The sequence below is a fragment of the Aedes albopictus genome, chromosome 3 (genome assembly GCF_035046485.1).
Source record: "Aedes albopictus strain Foshan chromosome 3, AalbF5, whole genome shotgun sequence".
Classification (NCBI taxonomy): Eukaryota; Metazoa; Arthropoda; class Insecta; order Diptera; family Culicidae; genus Aedes; species Aedes albopictus.
This window is the reverse complement of record NC_085138.1, coordinates 247,608,704-247,627,764: the sequence shown is the minus strand read 5'-3', so window position 1 is coordinate 247,627,764 and position 19,061 is coordinate 247,608,704. Positions and strand designations below refer to the sequence as shown.

At 43.8% G+C, this 19,061-nt stretch overlaps 2 protein-coding genes across 2 annotated transcripts; both read left to right on the top strand.

The window, feature by feature from the left end:
- The first annotated feature begins 675 nt into the window (after positions 1-675).
- On the top strand, positions 676-12,302 carry LOC134290685 (uncharacterized). The gene is made up of 7 exons (XM_062857863.1): positions 676-721; positions 783-1,199; positions 5,488-5,904; positions 6,938-7,000; positions 7,066-7,452; positions 7,517-11,834; positions 12,155-12,302. The coding sequence occupies exons 1-7, from the start codon at positions 676-678 to the stop codon at positions 12,300-12,302; spliced, it is 5,796 nt and encodes a 1,931-aa protein (XP_062713847.1).
- An 826-nt stretch (positions 12,303-13,128) lies between these two features.
- LOC134290684 (uncharacterized) lies at positions 13,129-18,847 on the top strand. Its single transcript, XM_062857862.1, has 5 exons — positions 13,129-13,164; positions 13,509-13,545; positions 13,611-13,997; positions 14,062-18,379; positions 18,700-18,847. The coding sequence occupies exons 1-5, from the start codon at positions 13,129-13,131 to the stop codon at positions 18,845-18,847; spliced, it is 4,926 nt and encodes a 1,641-aa protein (XP_062713846.1).
- The last annotated feature ends 214 nt before the right edge of the window (positions 18,848-19,061 follow it).

Below are 19,061 nucleotides of genomic sequence, written 5' to 3'. Positions count from 1 at the left end.
CGGCTATTAATTTTATTCACGGCAGCAAACAGTGGATCAGTCTTCGGTGGCCCAGCATTTGACGCGGAGAAAACCAACATGCATTGTGCAAAATTGTGAATTCATGTAATTTCCTTTCTTAAATCATCCTGATTCCTCAAAGGTTTCATTCCATAGATCGGCAAAAACGTGGTGCAATCGAAAGCTGAAAATATGCGTGGTGAAATGGCTCTGACACAGTGATCAAGCTGGCCGCTAATGGTATAAGGAATTCATCGATACATTATCATATCTAGACCGTTTTGTGTAAAACATGGTTGTAATTCTAACATTCTTTCGTCATTTTCGTTGGATCAGACAAGGAGGTTCGTGGCGCCTCCAGCCCGGCAGTAGCACACACTAACACAGCGACAAATCTCTGCTCGGCCAGGAATCTCACCAGGCAAGAAGTAAATCTACGGCAGCAATCAGTTTCCGACGGCGGGGAGAACCAACACGGCATGGTGAATTCATGTCGTTTCCTTCCTAAAATCGTCCATTAAACGGTCCTTTTCAGGACCACCGAATCTAATTCCTCAAGAGTTGCGAATCGGATAATTTTCCTTCATCGATTTAGAAATCATGGTAGCTTGCGACTTTGACTAGAATAACTTATGAATACGCTCAGCGAAATGGTTTACATTACAACTTTACTCCATGCATAGCTCCGCCCATTCCAAATTTGCCAACGTATCGTGGTTATGTATGTTGAGGATATAAAAGTCGGAATCTCGCATGGACTTTTGTCCATTTTGACTCTTCAGTCGCCGAAGGTGGTTCTTCCGAGGAAGTGTTTCGTTGTGCCGGTTGTTGTGTGACAGGTGATAGTGAGTACATTCCGTTCGTTGCTGAAAGGATGCCGCGCCGTTTGGAAGCAAAATATCTTGCGAACTTCCGCAAGCGGAAGCGTGAAGAGCAGGAAATCGAAGGAGTCTCGCCGAGGCCTGCTGTGACGAATGCGGAACGCATGAGGCAGTACAGGCAGCGGAGGAAAAATGCGCGGGAAACTATCGGCGTTGGTGTCCGGCCCGGTGTCAATGCCGGTACGACTGCGGCTGCCAATCTTGAGCCGGTGCTCAATTTTGTGCTGGAACCTCTTCCGGGCAGGAGCAATGATCCGGTGAGATTTGTAGCAGTCCCAGTCAACGGTACCTTGCCAAATGGTGCGGTTTCATATAGCGGTGAGTAAAATTATCATTTTCAAAGTGCATTCGCGGTCATGCAACTTGTATCACGCAAGCATTAAGTCGTTAGCATAGTATGATCCCGGTGCAGCTGTCAGGAAAAGTTTTCTGCTGTGCATTACTGCTGCAAGCTAGTTTGTCATCTAGTGTCGTATTTTCAAAAATAGCAGATAGCTGACTGAAAGCATTAAAAGTGCATGTATCTAATCTTTTTAAGTGAGCAAGTGTTGTTAAATAATACCATTCTTCAATTCATAATACTTAGTTGGTTTTATTTTTCCATTGAAACTCGGCTTGTTTCTTCGGTTACGTGCTTTTTTGACGTAGGACTACGTCTCTGTTTTCTATACCTGGTGTCATTTCAAAATTTATGATACCGAGAGCGTTACGTTTGAGTGAAAGATTTCAAACGCTCACAGTATCGTCCCTACTTAACGAAATGATAAAAGAATCCCGTTATACGAAAGATGAAACTCCCGCGTTCCATTTGGAACATTCGGTAAACCTGAAAATCATTGATAAATAGTTGAAAAATTGTTTTAAAGTTTGACATTGCAAACGCTGAAATCTATAAATATGGGTAGCGGACAAAATTTCTCGTTCAGTCCACCAACGCTCTCTGATTGGTGCGCATCGTGATGGGCAACTTTGGTGCAGGAAGGAATGCGATCATGCGATAGCTGTTCGTCAGTTCCATTTCGACCAGCATCGGAGAAAGAGCTGGCAAGTGCCTCGGCTTTGGACTGTCAGTGCCAAAGGCGAGTGGCATTGCAAATCCGTTCACGGCAGCAAGCGGCAATGTTTCGGTGGCGGAGAAAACCCACTCGCATTGCATTGCGTGGAGAAATAATTTGAATCAATTGCCCAACATTCGTCCCGGTCCTTTTCAGGACCACCGAAACTAATTCCACAAGAGTTACGAATCGAAAAATGTTTCTTCATCGATCGAGAAAACTGCAGTGCAACCAAAAAGTGAAAAAAATTGAATGCCATTAATCAGCAACATTGATGAAGCCAGTCACTAATGATTCCACCTGGAATTTTGCAACGTTTTTCCTATTAAGGCCATTTTGTGTGAAACATTGTTTAATTCTAACATTTTTCGAATTACAATGATCTACACAATTCAATATTTTGGTTACTTTATCCGTTCATTGACAATTTACTCATTTCTGGGTTGGTTATTCGTTTGATGCGTTGGGGTACATGCGGGCGGGGCATGCAAATGAAATAAACTGGAAAGCCACCCAAATGGGAGGAGCTTCGCCTGCTAATCTAGGGATATAAAAGCTTTGTCCTCGGTTTTCTTTCGTCATTTTCGTTGGATCAGTCAAGGAGGTTAGTGGCGCCTCCACTACGACAGCAGCACACACCAACCCAGCGACGGCTCGGCTCGGCTGGAAATTTCGACCAAGGCAGCAAGCGGTGGGCCACTATACGACGGCTTCCAGCATTCAGCATGGAGAAAACCAACACGTATTACGTGGCATGGTGAATTCATCAAAATCGTCCATAATATAAACGGTCCTTTTCAGGACCACATAAAGTCTTCCCTGAACAGTTGGACCGCCATCGATCGAGAAAAGCTTGGTGCAATCCAAAGTGAAAGACAGCTCGGCTTCTCAGAAGAAGTGAAGCCCACCATTAATTTTATCCACGGCAGCAAGCAGTGAGTCAGTTTTCGGCGGTCCAGTATTTAGCGCAGAGAAAACCAACACACATCGCGTGACATGGTGAATTCATGAACAAACGGTCCTTATCAGGGCCACCGAAAATGATTCATCAAGAGTTAGAAATCGGATTATTTTCATCCATCAGTCGAGAAAAGTGTTGTGAAACCAAACAGTAAAAGAGTGAATACTCGTTGCTTGGCAACAGCGGAGACGGTCACTCAATCTTATCCACGGAAGCAAGCTACGAGGCAATTTTCGATGGTATCCAGCATTCACCGCGGAGAAACCCAACACGCATGCGTGAAATGGTGAATTCATGTAATTTTCTTTCTTAAATCGTCCAGATTCCTTGAAGGTTTAAGCCCATCGATCTCGAAAAGCGTTGTGCAACAAAAAAGTGAAATATTGAATGCTTGATGGCTCAGCAACAATGATAAAGCCGGCCACTAATGATTCCACCTGGAATTCTACATCGAATTTTCCAAATTAGAAACATTGCTCAACGAAAATTGGCTCATTTCTCGGTTGCTTAATGGTTTGAAGCGTCTGGGTGCAAGCGGGCGGGGCATGCAAACGAAATAAACTGGAAAGCCAGCCAAATGGGAGGAGCTTGACCTGCTAATCTAGGGGTATAAATGCTTTGTCCCCGGTTTTCTTTCGTCATTTTCGTTGGATCAGTCAAAGAGGTTGATAGCGCCTCCAGTACGACAGCAGCACAGACCAACCCAGCGACGGCTCGGCTCGGCTGGAAATTTCATCCAAGGCAGCAAGCGGCGGGCCAGTTTACGACTGCTTCCAGCATTCAGCATGGAGAAAACCAACACGCATTGCGTGGCGTGGTGAATTCATCAAAATCGTCCATAATATAAACGGTCCTTTTCAGGACCACCGAAAATCTTTCCAAAAGAGAATTGGATTCGATCGAGAATAGTGTTGCACCCAAAAAGTAAAAGACATCGTCGTTTCTCAGCAAGAGTGAGGTCGGCTATTAATTTTATTCACGGCAGCAAACAGTGGATCAGTTTTCGGTAGCCCAGCATTTAGCGCGGAGAAAACCAACATGCTTTGTGTGAAATTGCTAATTCATTCAATTTTCTTTCTTAAATCATCCTGATTCCTCAAAGGTTTCATTCCATAGATCGGCAAAAACGTGGTGCAATCGAAAAGTGAAAATATGCTTGGTGAAATGGCAAAATGGCTCCAGTGATGAAGCTGGCTGCTAATGGTATACAGAGTTCATCAACGCATTATCCTATCCGGACCGTTTTGTGTGAAGCATGGTTTAATTCTAACATTTTTCGAATTTAAATGATCCAAACCATTTAATATTTCGATAATTTAATCCTTTCAATGGAAATTTACTCATTTCTCGGTTGCTTAATGGTTTGAAGCGTCTGGGTACAAGCGGGCGGGGCATGCAAACGAAATAAACTGTAAAGCCACCCAAATGGGAGGAGCTTCGCCTGCTAATCTAGGGGTATAAAAGCTTTGTCCTCGGTTTTCTTTCGTCATTTTCGTTGGATCAGTCAAAGAGGTTGGTGGCGCCTCCAGTACGACAGCAGCACAGACCAACCCAGCGACGGCTCGGCTCGGCTGGACATTTCATCCAAGGCAGCAAGCGGCGGGCCAGTTTACGACGGCTTCCAGCATTCAGCATGGAGAAAACCAACACGCATTGCGTGGCGTGGTGAATTCATCAAAATCGTCCATAATATAAACGGTCCTTTTCAGGACCACCGAAAATCTTTCCAAAAGAGAATTGGATTCGATCGAGAATAGTGTTGCACCCAAAAAGTAAAAGACATCGTCGTTTCTCAGCAAGAGTGAGGTCGGCTATTAATTTTATTCACGGCAGCAAACAGTGGATCAGTCTTCGGTGGCCCAGCATTTGACGCGGAGAAAACCAACATGCATTGTGCAAAATTGTGAATTCATGTAATTTCCTTTCTTAAATCATCCTGATTCCTCAAAGGTTTCATTCCATAGATCGGCAAAAACGTGGTGCAATCGAAAGCTGAAAATATGCGTGGTGAAATGGCTCTGACACAGTGATCAAGCTGGCCGCTAATGGTATAAGGAATTCATCGATACATTATCATATCTAGACCGTTTTGTGTAAAACATGGTTGTAATTCTAACATTCTTTCGTCATTTTCGTTGGATCAGACAAGGAGGTTCGTGGCGCCTCCAGCCCGGCAGTAGCACACACTAACACAGCGACAAATCTCTGCTCGGCCAGGAATCTCACCAGGCAAGAAGTAAATCTACGGCAGCAATCAGTTTCCGACGGCGGGGAGAACCAACACGGCATGGTGAATTCATGTCGTTTCCTTCCTAAAATCGTCCATTAAACGGTCCTTTTCAGGACCACCGAATCTAATTCCTCAAGAGTTGCGAATCGGATAATTTTCCTTCATCGATTTAGAAATCATGGTAGCTTGCGACTTTGACTAGAATAACTTATGAATACGCTCAGCGAAATGGTTTACATTACAACTTTACTCCATGCATAGCTCCGCCCATTCCAAATTTGCCAACGTATCGTGGTTATGTATGTTGAGGATATAAAAGTCGGAATCTCGCATGGACTTTTGTCCATTTTGACTCTTCAGTCGCCGAAGGTGGTTCTTCCGAGGAAGTGTTTCGTTGTGCCGGTTGTTGTGTGACAGGTGATAGTGAGTACATTCCGTTCGTTGCTGAAAGGATGCCGCGCCGTTTGGAAGCAAAATATCTTGCGAACTTCCGCAAGCGGAAGCGTGAAGAGCAGGAAATCGAAGGAGTCTCGCCGAGGCCTGCTGTGACGAATGCGGAACGCATGAGGCAGTACAGGCAGCGGAGGAAAAATGCGCGGGAAACTATCGGCGTTGGTGTCCGGCCCGGTGTCAATGCCGGTACGACTGCGGCTGCCAATCTTGAGCCGGTGCTCAATTTTGTGCTGGAACCTCTTCCGGGCAGGAGCAATGATCCGGTGAGATTTGTAGCAGTCCCAGTCAACGGTACCTTGCCAAATGGTGCGGTTTCATATAGCGGTGAGTAAAATTATCATTTTCAAAGTGCATTCGCGGTCATGCAACTTGTATCACGCAAGCATTAAGTCGTTAGCATAGTATGATCCCGGTGCAGCTGTCAGGAAAAGTTTTCTGCTGTGCATTACTGCTGCAAGCTAGTTTGTCATCTAGTGTCGTATTTTCAAAAATAGCAGATAGCTGACTGAAAGCATTAAAAGTGCATGTATCTAATCTTTTTAAGTGAGCAAGTGTTGTTAAATAATACCATTCTTCAATTCATAATACTTAGTTGGTTTTATTTTTCCATTGAAACTCGGCTTGTTTCTTCGGTTACGTGCTTTTTTTTTACTTGCTGACTTTTTACGATTCGGTACAATGTACAGGGTTTGATATGAAATATATCGATTTGAATAGCTTATCGTGGGAAAGCTTTCACGTATTGATGTTTATGCTAATGATTAAAGCACTCCAATTCCACTACTTTTTACTTTTGTGCTTAATGTGGTAGAGTTTAGCGACAAATTCGTAAATTGAAAATCTGTAGCACTCATGGGGGACTCGACGGTTGACGTTAACACGTTGAGCTCTAAATGTGAACGTTGTATAATCTTTGTAATCCAAACATTATTCAATGGCAAGTGTATAGTAAGTTAAAGATTTTCCTCATTTTTCCTAGGAATCGCTCCATCTATTCATGTAGATGGGGAAGCCCATGTTGAACAATTTCGATCCCAAGGTAAGTGCATATTGACTGTTGTATGCATATTATTGTTGTGAAGATTTTCAAGTTTACCTGTCACCACATTAATTCCACAACGAAACCTATGTTTATTGATTGACGATACTTAATATACACTACTTTAGGAATACCCCTATAAAACTAAGATCATATTTGTCAACAGAAAGCATTTTTTGACGTATACAATATTTTGTGTATTTTTCTTCTCAAGAATATTTCAAATAATTTATGCCAGACACCAAGCCAGACACATTTTACCAAAAGCATTAATGATTTGGCAAACATTCAATCATTATTTTCAATCTCATTTTACAGAACTTGTTCCATTTCGTTCTGAGCAGAACGAGTCTGTTCTAATTCCTGATCACTTTGGTCAGGGTGAGTAAACTATTGGTATTATCATTACTAAATGGTGCGCATAATGAATCAATTAATGTTTACAGGAATTGACATATCTATACCAATTCAAGAAGAACCAAAATTCGATAAAGCTGATCGAGAGTTCCACAAACGGTTCACTGAAAATGAATTTGGTATACCGTGCAGCGTATGTGATAGGCTGTGGTTCATCAATGATCTAAAGTCGATCACCGAAGCTGCAGGGAGAGTGTTGATAGAGGGAAATCATTTTGAATCGGTCAATGAATTCAAAGTATGCCAGACTTGTCGCAGCAGTTTGCAACGTGGTGCTGTACCCAATTTGTCAACATCGAATGGGTTCAAATATCCACCTTATCCTTTGGGTCTTCCACCGCTGGACCCAATTAGTGAAAGGCTTATTTCACCACGACTGCCATTTATGCAGATTCGTCGCCTGCGCCAAGCGCAAGGTATGATTGACATATACATTTTCTCATTTTATTCGATTATATAAAATGTTATCCGAAATTTTAGGCAGTTACACGATCATTGGTCAGGTGATCAATGTTCCAGTAGATGTAGATGAGATGGTTAGGGCACTTCCACGCGAGCTTGAAGATGATTATGCTTTTAACGTGTGCATTAAAAAGCACCTTATTCATAAATCAAATTACTTGTCTGTATTCGTCAAAAAGTCTGTGGTGAAAGCTTGGTTGGAATATCTCGTTACCACTCCTTTGTATAGACGGGAGGGGGTAAGTTTTAACCAAGAACGATTGAACGCTATTGCTTCTGAGCCTCAACCTGGTTCATCGCGGGATGGAGACGCAATCCAGCTGGATGTTATCGAGGAAGCCAATGATGTGGAGATGTTTGCTGGCCAACAACAGACACTTATGTGGAATGAGGATAAGTGCTTGGAAATCGCCCCAGCACAAAACAGGAGACCAGTATCCATCGTTTACGATGATGATGCCGAGGAGCTTTCCTTTCCGGATATTTATCTTGGACACCCCAGAAAATTCAAGGCTGGGATTCACGTCACGCCTTTCATGAAGGCTACTAGTGAGCTGAGACGGAGTGATAGGCGAGGAGCCAAGCCCAACCATTTGCTGTACATGGCTATGAAGATTCTGCGTCTTCGAGTTACCGAAGGGTTACAGCATGTCTTCAAAAGCATGGGAACCGCGAACATAACGCGAGGACAGCTCAACGACCGAGCTTTCGTGGAAGGTCTTATGGAACGGAACCTGTCGTTTATGAAGTCGATACCAAATTCAGTGCAATATTGGTATCAAAGGAAACAGGACCTTTTCGCCATGATACGACAGTTGGGGAAGCCAACAATGTTCCTGACTCTGAGCGCCAGTGAAACTCAATGGCCTCTTTTGTTGAAGCAGCTACACAAACTCTCCAGTGAGTATAACGGCATTGCTTTAACGGACCCGCTGCAGGAGCTGAGTGCTCTACAGCGAGCAACGCTGGTCAATGACGATGCCGTCACGTGCTGCTTGTACTTCAACAAGCTTGTCGATGTTCTCATGACGATCCTTTCTTCACCAAGGTTCAGCCCGTTGGGAAAGCATTACGTCGTGGACTCCTTCAAGCGCATCGAGTTTCAGCATCGCGGCAGCCCACATGCACATATCATGCTTTGGCTCGCAAACGATCCTAACGAAACTGTTTCTGAAGATATGCCTGCTACAATGGAACTTATTAGGAAAGTTAGTTCCATCAGCGCTGTGCATTTGCCAGAAACGATCAAGAAGCAGATTCATGACCACACGCGTACTTGCTACAAACGTAATGAAAAGCGTTGCAGGTTTAACATACCGTACTGGCCAATGGACGAAGAGCGAACACTGATTCCTCTCACCGCTGATGATAGTCGCCGTGATCAATTGAGGAAGCGTGCCTCGGAAATGAGACAAATTTTGGAAACCAAGGCATTTGACACGTTAGAGGAGTTTCTAGACGACTGTAAATGTACATACGAGTACTACCTTGATGTTCTGCGTTCTTCGATTAAGCGACCAACGATCTTCCTGAAGCGAGTGATGAATGAGCTATGGACGAATCCTTTCAACCCATGGATTGCTCAAAAGCTTCGTTCTAACATGGATTTGCAGTTCATCCTCGACGTGTACTCATGTGCGTGTTACTTGGTTGACTATGTCAACAAGTCCAACCGCGGTATAAGTGGATTGCATCGAGAGCTTATCGCTCTGCAAGAGCAGTATCCGGACCAAGATTACACGGCTTTGCTGAAGAAGGTTAGTTTGAAAATGCTGAACTCTGTGGAGATGTGTGCCCAGGAAGCTGCATGGGTACTTCTGCGATTGCCTATGTCTGAAGCCAGCAGGAAAGTTCAATTCTTACCAACGATGTGGCCTCATGAAAGGATAAGATCTAGGAAACAGTACAGGCAGATGGATGAAGAGGAAATCGATGAGGATTCGACTGATGTGTGGACCAAGAACATTATCCAGAAATACGAAGAGCGCGATGGCTTAGAAGATGTGTGTTTAGCTGATTTCGCAGCACGGTACACTCAAAGAAGAGGTACTAACACCTACACTATCCGGAATGTTCCACGAATATTGAGATGGCGTGGCTACAGCATGAACGAGTTGGCTGAGTACAAGCGTGAATCGGTACTTTTGTTTTGGCCATTCAGAAGCGAAGTCTGCGACATTCTGGATGGCAACAAGTTTCTTCAGCTTTATGATATGAACGAGGCAGATCTCTTGAGAAAACGAAGGGAATATGACTGCGAGCTGAACTTGGAACAGACTGTAGAGGAATACCTTCGTACTTGTGAGAACGAAGAGGTTGGTGAGCAGGAGAATGCCGCTACAGAGAAGAATGATGAATTTGTGCGAACGATCATCATGGAGCCCAACAACGACGATATTGAACATTTGCCCACAGGAGCACTGAATGCTGTCATCAGGCAACGTACTAATGTCATGTCGAAAGAAGATTACTGTGCAATGGTGCGGACAACCAATGCTGAGCAGCGCGACCTCATCCTGCAAATGATCCACAGTTTGCACAGTTACGATGAAAGCAGCAAGCCGATGCAGATTTTCTTTACTGGACCTGCTGGGTGCGGTAAAACATTCACTCTGCGCATTTTAATGGAGACGATAAATCGCTACAGTCAAGCCCACAACGCGCAGAAGAACGCCTATGTGGCGTGTGCTTCCACCGGAAAAGCAGCCGTTGCTATAGGAGGAACAACCGTTCATTCAGCGTTTCGGATCACTATGTCAAGGCGAGCCAATTCGAAACTCAGCTTTGAGATGCTGCAGTTGTACCGCAATGCTTTTGCAAACATTAAGGCGGTCATAATCGATGAAGTTAGTATGATTGGTGCGGATATTCTCAACACCATTCATGCGCGTCTTCAGGACATTAGTGGCAATTATGATGATCCATTTGGCGGAATTAACATCGTATTCTGTGGAGACTTGCGACAATTGCCACCCGTCAATGCAAGGCCTGTTTACAAGCCTACAGGTAATTCCTTTCACGGTGCTGTTCTTTGGCAAGCATTGGATTTCTTACCGCTTGTTAAGGTGATGCGGCAGACAGATGTAGAGTTCTCCAGTATACTCACTAAGATTGGTAATGGCCAGCAAATGACTGCTGAGGAGACCAAACTGATTGAAAGTCGGTTCCGTACTGTAGAGTGGTGTAAACAAAACGCACCAGGAGCAATAAGGCTTTATCATCGGAATGCGGATGTTGAAGCATACAACAACGAAGTACTGCATAATCAGGATGCTCTGGACTGTATAGCGGATGACGTTTTCGCGGGATACAAGGACGCTGGTCAACTGGCAAGCTCTCGCATCAAGCTCTACAAGATGAGCGTCGTGGAAACCGGTGGGTTACCGTATTTGCTACGCCTTTCCGTTGGTATGCCATACATGATTACAACCAACGTCGATGTAGAAGATGGCGTAGTGAATGGTGCGATAGGTGAGCTGAAATATATTGAAAAGGATGAAGACGGCTCAGTTGTGAAACTATGGTTCAAGTACGACAACGAGACGATAGGTGCTGCGTTGAGGATCAAATCGCGACCAACTGTCTATTCAAGACCAGGAATTCTGCAACCCGATTGGACTCCTATTGCAAAGCGTTCAGGTAACATAAAGCTAAGCAGCATCATTAAATGCAAACGCATACAGTTTCCGGTGGTTAGTGCCTGTGCGTTAACAGTTCATAAGTCGCAAGGTGGCACTTTCTCCGAGGTCGTGTATGATTATGACAAGAGTCAAGATCAGCAATTGGTGTACGTTGGCTTGTCACGTGTTACGACGCTTCAAGGCCTTTACTTGACGAACACCGCAAACTCGTTTAAATTTCATCATGCTAAGGGTAGCAACTCACCAAAGATGGTGGATTTAAGGAACGAGTTGTTGCGTTTGAGTAATCACCGACTGCGTACACTAGGAGATGAACTGAGTGAAGTAGTTGAAAACAGCGGCTCTGCATGCACATTGATGAGCCTCAATGTACAGAGTTTGAACGCTCACGCGCAGGACATAGCGACTGATCGAATCCTTTCAAGCGTAGAATTTCTCGCTCTGAATGAAACCTGGATGGATGCTACCTCTCTAATAGAGATTGATGGATATAAGCGCATCACCCAGTGCAAGCGAATGGGTATGAGAGCGGCTGGAGTCGCGATCTATCAGAAAGAAACGGCATCAACCGTGGCTGTTCCGCATCCCATCAAGCAACTCGGTGAGGATCGAGACGAGACGTTTGCCGAAGTGATCAACTATGGAGACATATGTGCAGCAAAGGTTAATGTTATGGGAACCGAAGTACTTCTGATGTCGGTTTACATTTCACCAGGAACAACCATAAGAAATACGAAGTTGTTCATGACGCGGAAATTGTTCAGATATGTTAGACTGGACACACCAATGGTTGTCACTGGAGACTTTAATATTGACGTTTCCAAACAAGAAAATTTTGATTTCCTTAACTTCATGAAGAAGCATTTAAATTTAACATTAGCTAATCCTCATAACGAAGCAACCACACTAGGTGGTTCGTGTATTGATTTAACCTTTATTAAAAATATTAGCGCAGAGTGTAGACGCTATTGCTCTTATTTTTCTTATCACCGTCCAATTTTATCTGTGCTCGCAGTAGAAGTGCCCGAACCATCAAACATCTAATCTACAGGAAATACATCGCTACGCTCAAGAAACCGGAGCCCGGAATGCAACGTTATTCGATACGATACACAGCAAATGCTCACCACAAACAACACCTGGTCGCTAACAATCATCGGTAGCACAAGAACCTTCCCAGGAACATCAGAACCACCAAACACCAAACGGTCCTTTTCAGGACCACCAAAAATAGTCCACAAGAGTTATTGGAGAATTCCAGATCCAAATATTTTCATTTCTGTTCTTGACACTTCTTCTATTTCTTCTCTACTTCTTTTTCTACTTCTTTTTGTTCTTCTTGGCAGAAATCCAAACTGAAACGGAGCCTGTCTCTCAGCTCAGCGTTTAATCATCACTTAAACAACTATTAACAACTGAGAATTTTCTTTCAAATCTGCAATGTTCGTACGCACAAACACGGAAGTCAAGATCCTCGACCGTAACGGAAATGACGTCCAGACACCCTTGCTGTTGCTAGATAGCTGCGCATTCACCAGATAGGGTAGAAGCTTCAAAAAAGTTTATTACACGCTAAAAGTTGTCCTACGTCAAGCTTGCGGTTATGTCTCAGACATTACCCACCCCTAGTTTTTTTACTTGCTGACTTTTTACGATTCGGTACAATGTACAGGGTTTGATATGAAATATATCGATTTGAATAGCTTATCGTGGGAAAGCTTTCACGTATTGATGTTTATGCTAATGATTAAAGCACTCCAATTCCACTACTTTTTACTTTTGTGCTTAATGTGGTAGAGTTTAGCGACAAATTCGTAAATTGAAAATCTGTAGCACTCATGGGGGACTCGACGGTTGACGTTAACACGTTGAGCTCTAAATGTGAACGTTGTATAATCTTTGTAATCCAAACATTATTCAATGGCAAGTGTATAGTAAGTTAAAGATTTTCCTCATTTTTCCTAGGAATCGCTCCATCTATTCATGTAGATGGGGAAGCCCATGTTGAACAATTTCGATCCCAAGGTAAGTGCATATTGACTGTTGTATGCATATTATTGTTGTGAAGATTTTCAAGTTTACCTGTCACCACATTAATTCCACAACGAAACCTATGTTTATTGATTGACGATACTTAATATACACTACTTTAGGAATACCCCTATAAAACTAAGATCATATTTGTCAACAGAAAGCATTTTTTGACGTATACAATATTTTGTGTATTTTTCTTCTCAAGAATATTTCAAATAATTTATGCCAGACACCAAGCCAGACACATTTTACCAAAAGCATTAATGATTTGGCAAACATTCAATCATTATTTTCAATCTCATTTTACAGAACTTGTTCCATTTCGTTCTGAGCAGAACGAGTCTGTTCTAATTCCTGATCACTTTGGTCAGGGTGAGTAAACTATTGGTATTATCATTACTAAATGGTGCGCATAATGAATCAATTAATGTTTACAGGAATTGACATATCTATACCAATTCAAGAAGAACCAAAATTCGATAAAGCTGATCGAGAGTTCCACAAACGGTTCACTGAAAATGAATTTGGTATACCGTGCAGCGTATGTGATAGGCTGTGGTTCATCAATGATCTAAAGTCGATCACCGAAGCTGCAGGGAGAGTGTTGATAGAGGGAAATCATTTTGAATCGGTCAATGAATTCAAAGTATGCCAGACTTGTCGCAGCAGTTTGCAACGTGGTGCTGTACCCAATTTGTCAACATCGAATGGGTTCAAATATCCACCTTATCCTTTGGGTCTTCCACCGCTGGACCCAATTAGTGAAAGGCTTATTTCACCACGACTGCCATTTATGCAGATTCGTCGCCTGCGCCAAGCGCAAGGTATGATTGACATATACATTTTCTCATTTTATTCGATTATATAAAATGTTATCCGAAATTTTAGGCAGTTACACGATCATTGGTCAGGTGATCAATGTTCCAGTAGATGTAGATGAGATGGTTAGGGCACTTCCACGCGAGCTTGAAGATGATTATGCTTTTAACGTGTGCATTAAAAAGCACCTTATTCATAAATCAAATTACTTGTCTGTATTCGTCAAAAAGTCTGTGGTGAAAGCTTGGTTGGAATATCTCGTTACCACTCCTTTGTATAGACGGGAGGGGGTAAGTTTTAACCAAGAACGATTGAACGCTATTGCTTCTGAGCCTCAACCTGGTTCATCGCGGGATGGAGACGCAATCCAGCTGGATGTTATCGAGGAAGCCAATGATGTGGAGATGTTTGCTGGCCAACAACAGACACTTATGTGGAATGAGGATAAGTGCTTGGAAATCGCCCCAGCACAAAACAGGAGACCAGTATCCATCGTTTACGATGATGATGCCGAGGAGCTTTCCTTTCCGGATATTTATCTTGGACACCCCAGAAAATTCAAGGCTGGGATTCACTTCACGCCTTTCATGAAGGCTACTAGTGAGCTGAGACGGAGTGATAGGCGAGGAGCCAAGCCCAACCATTTGCTGTACATGGCTATGAAGATTCTGCGTCTTCGAGTTACCGAAGGGTTACAGCATGTCTTCAAAAGCATGGGAACCGCGAACATAACGCGAGGACAGCTCAACGACCGAGCTTTCGTGGAAGGTCTTATGGAACGGAACCTGTCGTTTATGAAGTCGATACCAAATTCAGTGCAATATTGGTATCAAAGGAAACAGGACCTTTTCGCCATGATACGACAGTTGGGGAAGCCAACAATGTTCCTGACTCTGAGCGCCAGTGAAACTCAATGGCCTCTTTTGTTGAAGCAGCTACACAAACTCTCCAGTGAGTATAACGGCATTGCTTTAACGGACCCGCTGCAGGAGCTGAGTGCTCTACAGCGAGCAACGCTGGTCAATGACGATGCCGTCACGTGCTGCTTGTACTTCAACAAGCTTGTCGATGTTCTCATGACGATCCTTTCTTCACCAAGGTTCAGCCCGTTGGGAAAGCATTACGTCGTGGACTCCTTCAAGCGCATCGAGTTTCAGCATCGCGGCAGCCCACATGCACATATCATGCTTTGGCTCGCAAACGATCCTAACGAAACTGTTTCTGAAGATATGCCTGCTACAATGGAACTTATTAGGAAAGTTAGTTCCATCAGCGCTGTGCATTTGCCAGAAACGATCAAGAAGCAGATTCATGACCACACGCGTACTTGCTACAAACGTAATGAAAAGCGTTGCAGGTTTAACATACCGTACTGGCCAATGGACGAAGAGCGAACACTGATTCCTCTCACCGCTGATGATAGTCGCCGTGATCAATTGAGGAAGCGTGCCTCGGAAATGAGACAAATTTTGGAAACCAAGGCATTTGACACGTTAGAGGAGTTTCTAGACGACTGTAAATGTACATACGAGTACTACCTTGATGTTCTGCGTTCTTCGATTAAGCGACCAACGATCTTCCTGAAGCGAGTGATGAATGAGCTATGGACGAATCCTTTCAACCCATGGATTGCTCAAAAGCTTCGTTCTAACATGGATTTGCAGTTCATCCTCGACGTGTACTCATGTGCGTGTTACTTGGTTGACTATGTCAACAAGTCCAACCGCGGTATAAGTGGATTGCATCGAGAGCTTATCGCTCTGCAAGAGCAGTATCCGGACCAAGATTACACGGCTTTGCTGAACAAGGTTAGTTTGAAAATGCTGAACTCTGTGGAGATGTGTGCCCAGGAAGCTGCATGGGTACTTCTGCGATTGCCTATGTCTGAAGCCAGCAGGAAAGTTCAATTCTTACCAACGATGTGGCCTCATGAAAGGATAAGATCTAGGAAACAGTACAGGCAGATGGATGAAGAGGAAATCGATGAGGATTCGACTGATGTGTGGACCAAGAACATTATCCAGAAATACGAAGAGCGCGATGGCTTAGAAGATGTGTGTTTAGCTGATTTCGCAGCACGGTACACTCAAAGAAGAGGTACTAACACCTACACTATCCGGAATGTTCCACGAATATTGAGATGGCGTGGCTACAGCATGAACGAGTTGGCTGAGTACAAGCGTGAATCGGTACTTTTGTTTTGGCCATTCAGAAGCGAAGTCTGCGACATTCTGGATGGCAACAAGTTTCTTCAGCTTTATGATATGAACGAGGCAGATCTCTTGAGAAAACGAAGGGAATATGACTGCGAGCTGAACTTGGAACAGACTGTAGAGGAATACCTTCGTACTTGTGAGAACGAAGAGGTTGGTGAGCAGGAGAATGCCGCTACAGAGAAGAATGATGAATTTGTGCGAACGATCATCATGGAGCCCAACAACGACGATATTGAACATTTGCCCACAGGAGCACTGAATGCTGTCATCAGGCAACGTACTAATGTCATGTCGAAAGAAGATTACTGTGCAATGGTGCGGACAACCAATGCTGAGCAGCGCGACCTCATCCTGCAAATGATCCACAGTTTGCACAGTTACGATGAAAGCAGCAAGCCGATGCAGATTTTCTTTACTGGACCTGCTGGGTGCGGTAAAACATTCACTCTGCGCATTTTAATGGAGACGATAAATCGCTACAGTCAAGCCCACAACGCGCAGAAGAACGCCTATGTGGCGTGTGCTTCCACCGGAAAAGCAGCCGTTGCTATAGGAGGAACAACCGTTCATTCAGCGTTTCGGATCACTATGTCAAGGCGAGCCAATTCGAAACTCAGCTTTGAGATGCTGCAGTTGTACCGCAATGCTTTTGCAAACATTAAGGCGGTCATAATCGATGAAGTTAGTATGATTGGTGCGGATATTCTCAACACCATTCATGCGCGTCTTCAGGACATTAGTGGCAATTATGATGATCCATTTGGCGGAATTAACATCGTATTCTGTGGAGACTTGCGACAATTGCCACCCGTCAATGCAAGGCCTGTTTACAAGCCTACAGGTAATTCCTTTCACGGTGCTGTTCTTTGGCAAGCATTGGATTTCTTACCGCTTGTTAAGGTGATGCGGCAGACAGATGTAGAGTTCTCCAGTATACTCACTAAGATTGGTAATGGCCAGCAAATGACTGCTGAGGAGACCAAACTGATTGAAAGTCGGTTCCGTACTGTAGAGTGGTGTAAACAAAACGCACCAGGAGCAATAAGGCTTTATCATCGGAATGCGGATGTTGAAGCATACAACAACGAAGTACTGCATAATCAGGATGCTCTGGACTGTATAGCGGATGACGTTTTCGCGGGATACAAGGACGCTGGTCAACTGGCAAGCTCTCGCATCAAGCTCTACAAGATGAGCGTCGTGGAAACCGGTGGGTTACCGTATTTGCTACGCCTTTCCGTTGGTATGCCATACATGATTACAACCAACGTCGATGTAGAAGATGGCGTAGTGAATGGTGCGATAGGTGAGCTGAAATATATTGAAAAGGATGAAGACGGCTCAGTTGTGAAACTATGGTTCAAGTACGACAACGAGACGATAGGTGCTGCGTTGAGGATCAAATCGCGACCAACTGTCTATTCAAGACCAGGAATTCTGCAACCCGATTGGACTCCTATTGCAAAGCGTTCAGGTAACATAAAGCTAAGCAGCATCATTAAATGCAAACGCATACAGTTTCCGGTGGTTAGTGCCTGTGCGTTAACAGTTCATAAGTCGCAAGGTGGCACTTTCTCCGAGGTCGTGTATGATTATGACAAGAGTCAAGATCAGCAATTGGTGTACGTTGGCTTGTCACGTGTTACGACGCTTCAAGGCCTTTACTTGACGAACACCGCAAACTCGTTTAAATTTCATCATGCTAAGGGTAGCAACTCACCAAAGATGGTGGATTTAAGGAACGAGTTGTTGCGTTTGAGTAATCACCGACTGCGTACACTAGGAGATGAACTGAGTGAAGTAGTTGAAAACAGCGGCTCTGCATGCACATTGATGAGCCTCAATGTACAGAGTTTGAACGCTCACGCGCAGGACATAGCGACTGATCGAATCCTTTCAAGCGTAGAATTTCTCGCTCTGAATGAAACCTGGATGGATGCTACCTCTCTAATAGAGATTGATGGATATAAGCGCATCACCCAGTGCAAGCGAATGGGTATGAGAGCGGCTGGAGTCGCGATCTATCAGAAAGAAACGGCATCAACCGTGGCTGTTCCGCATCCCATCAAGCAACTCGGTGAGGATCGAGACGAGACGTTTGCCGAAGTGATCAACTATGGAGACATATGTGCAGCAAAGGTTAATGTTATGGGAACCGAAGTACTTCTGATGTCGGTTTACATTTCACCAGGAACAACCATAAGAAATACGAAGTTGTTCATGACGCGGAAATTGTTCAGATATGTTAGACTGGACACACCAATGGTTGTCACTGGAGACTTTAATATTGACGTTTCCAAACAAGAAAATTTTGATTTCCTTAACTTCATGAAGAAGCATTTAAATTTAACATTAGCTAATCCTCATAACGAAGCAACCACACTAGGTGGTTCGTGTATTGATTTAACCTTTATTAAAAATATTAGCGCAGAGTGTAGACGCTATTGCTCTTATTTTTCTTATCACCGTCCAATTTTATCTGTGCTCGCAGTAGAAGTGCCCGAACCATCAAACATCTAATCTACAGGAAATACATCGCTACGCTCAAGAAACCGGAGCCCGGAATGCAACGTTATTCGATACGATACACAGCAAATGCTCACCACAAACAACACCTGGTCGCTAACAATCATCGGTAGCACAAGAACCTTCCCAGGAACATCAGAACCACCAAACACCAAACGGTCCTTTTCAGGACCACCAAAAATAGTCCACAAGAGTTATTGGAGAATTCCAGATCCAAATATTTTCATTTCTGTTCTTGACACTTCTTCTATTTCTTCTCTACTTCTTTTTCTACTTCTTTTTGTTCTTCTTGGCAGAAATCCAAACTGAAACGGAGCCTGTCTCTCA

Excerpts from the sequence above, each read along its gene's own strand:
- LOC134290684 (XM_062857862.1), top strand. The coding sequence starts at position 13,129 with ATGGGGAAGCCCATGTTGAACAATTTCGATCCCAAG. Across the intron at positions 13,165-13,508 it reads TGAACAATTTCGATCCCAAG|AACGAGTCTGTTCTAATTCC; the intron begins GTAAGTGCATAT and ends CGTTCTGAGCAG. Across the intron at positions 18,380-18,699 it reads GGAACCGAAGTACTTCTGAT|TAGAAGTGCCCGAACCATCA; the intron begins GTCGGTTTACAT and ends CTGTGCTCGCAG.
- LOC134290685 (XM_062857863.1), top strand. The coding sequence starts at position 676 with ATGCATAGCTCCGCCCATTCCAAATTTGCCAACGTATCGTGGTTAT. Across the intron at positions 722-782 it reads TGCCAACGTATCGTGGTTAT|TCGCCGAAGGTGGTTCTTCC; the intron begins GTATGTTGAGGA and ends TTGACTCTTCAG. Across the intron at positions 1,200-5,487 it reads TGGTGCGGTTTCATATAGCG|TCGCCGAAGGTGGTTCTTCC; the intron begins GTGAGTAAAATT and ends TTGACTCTTCAG.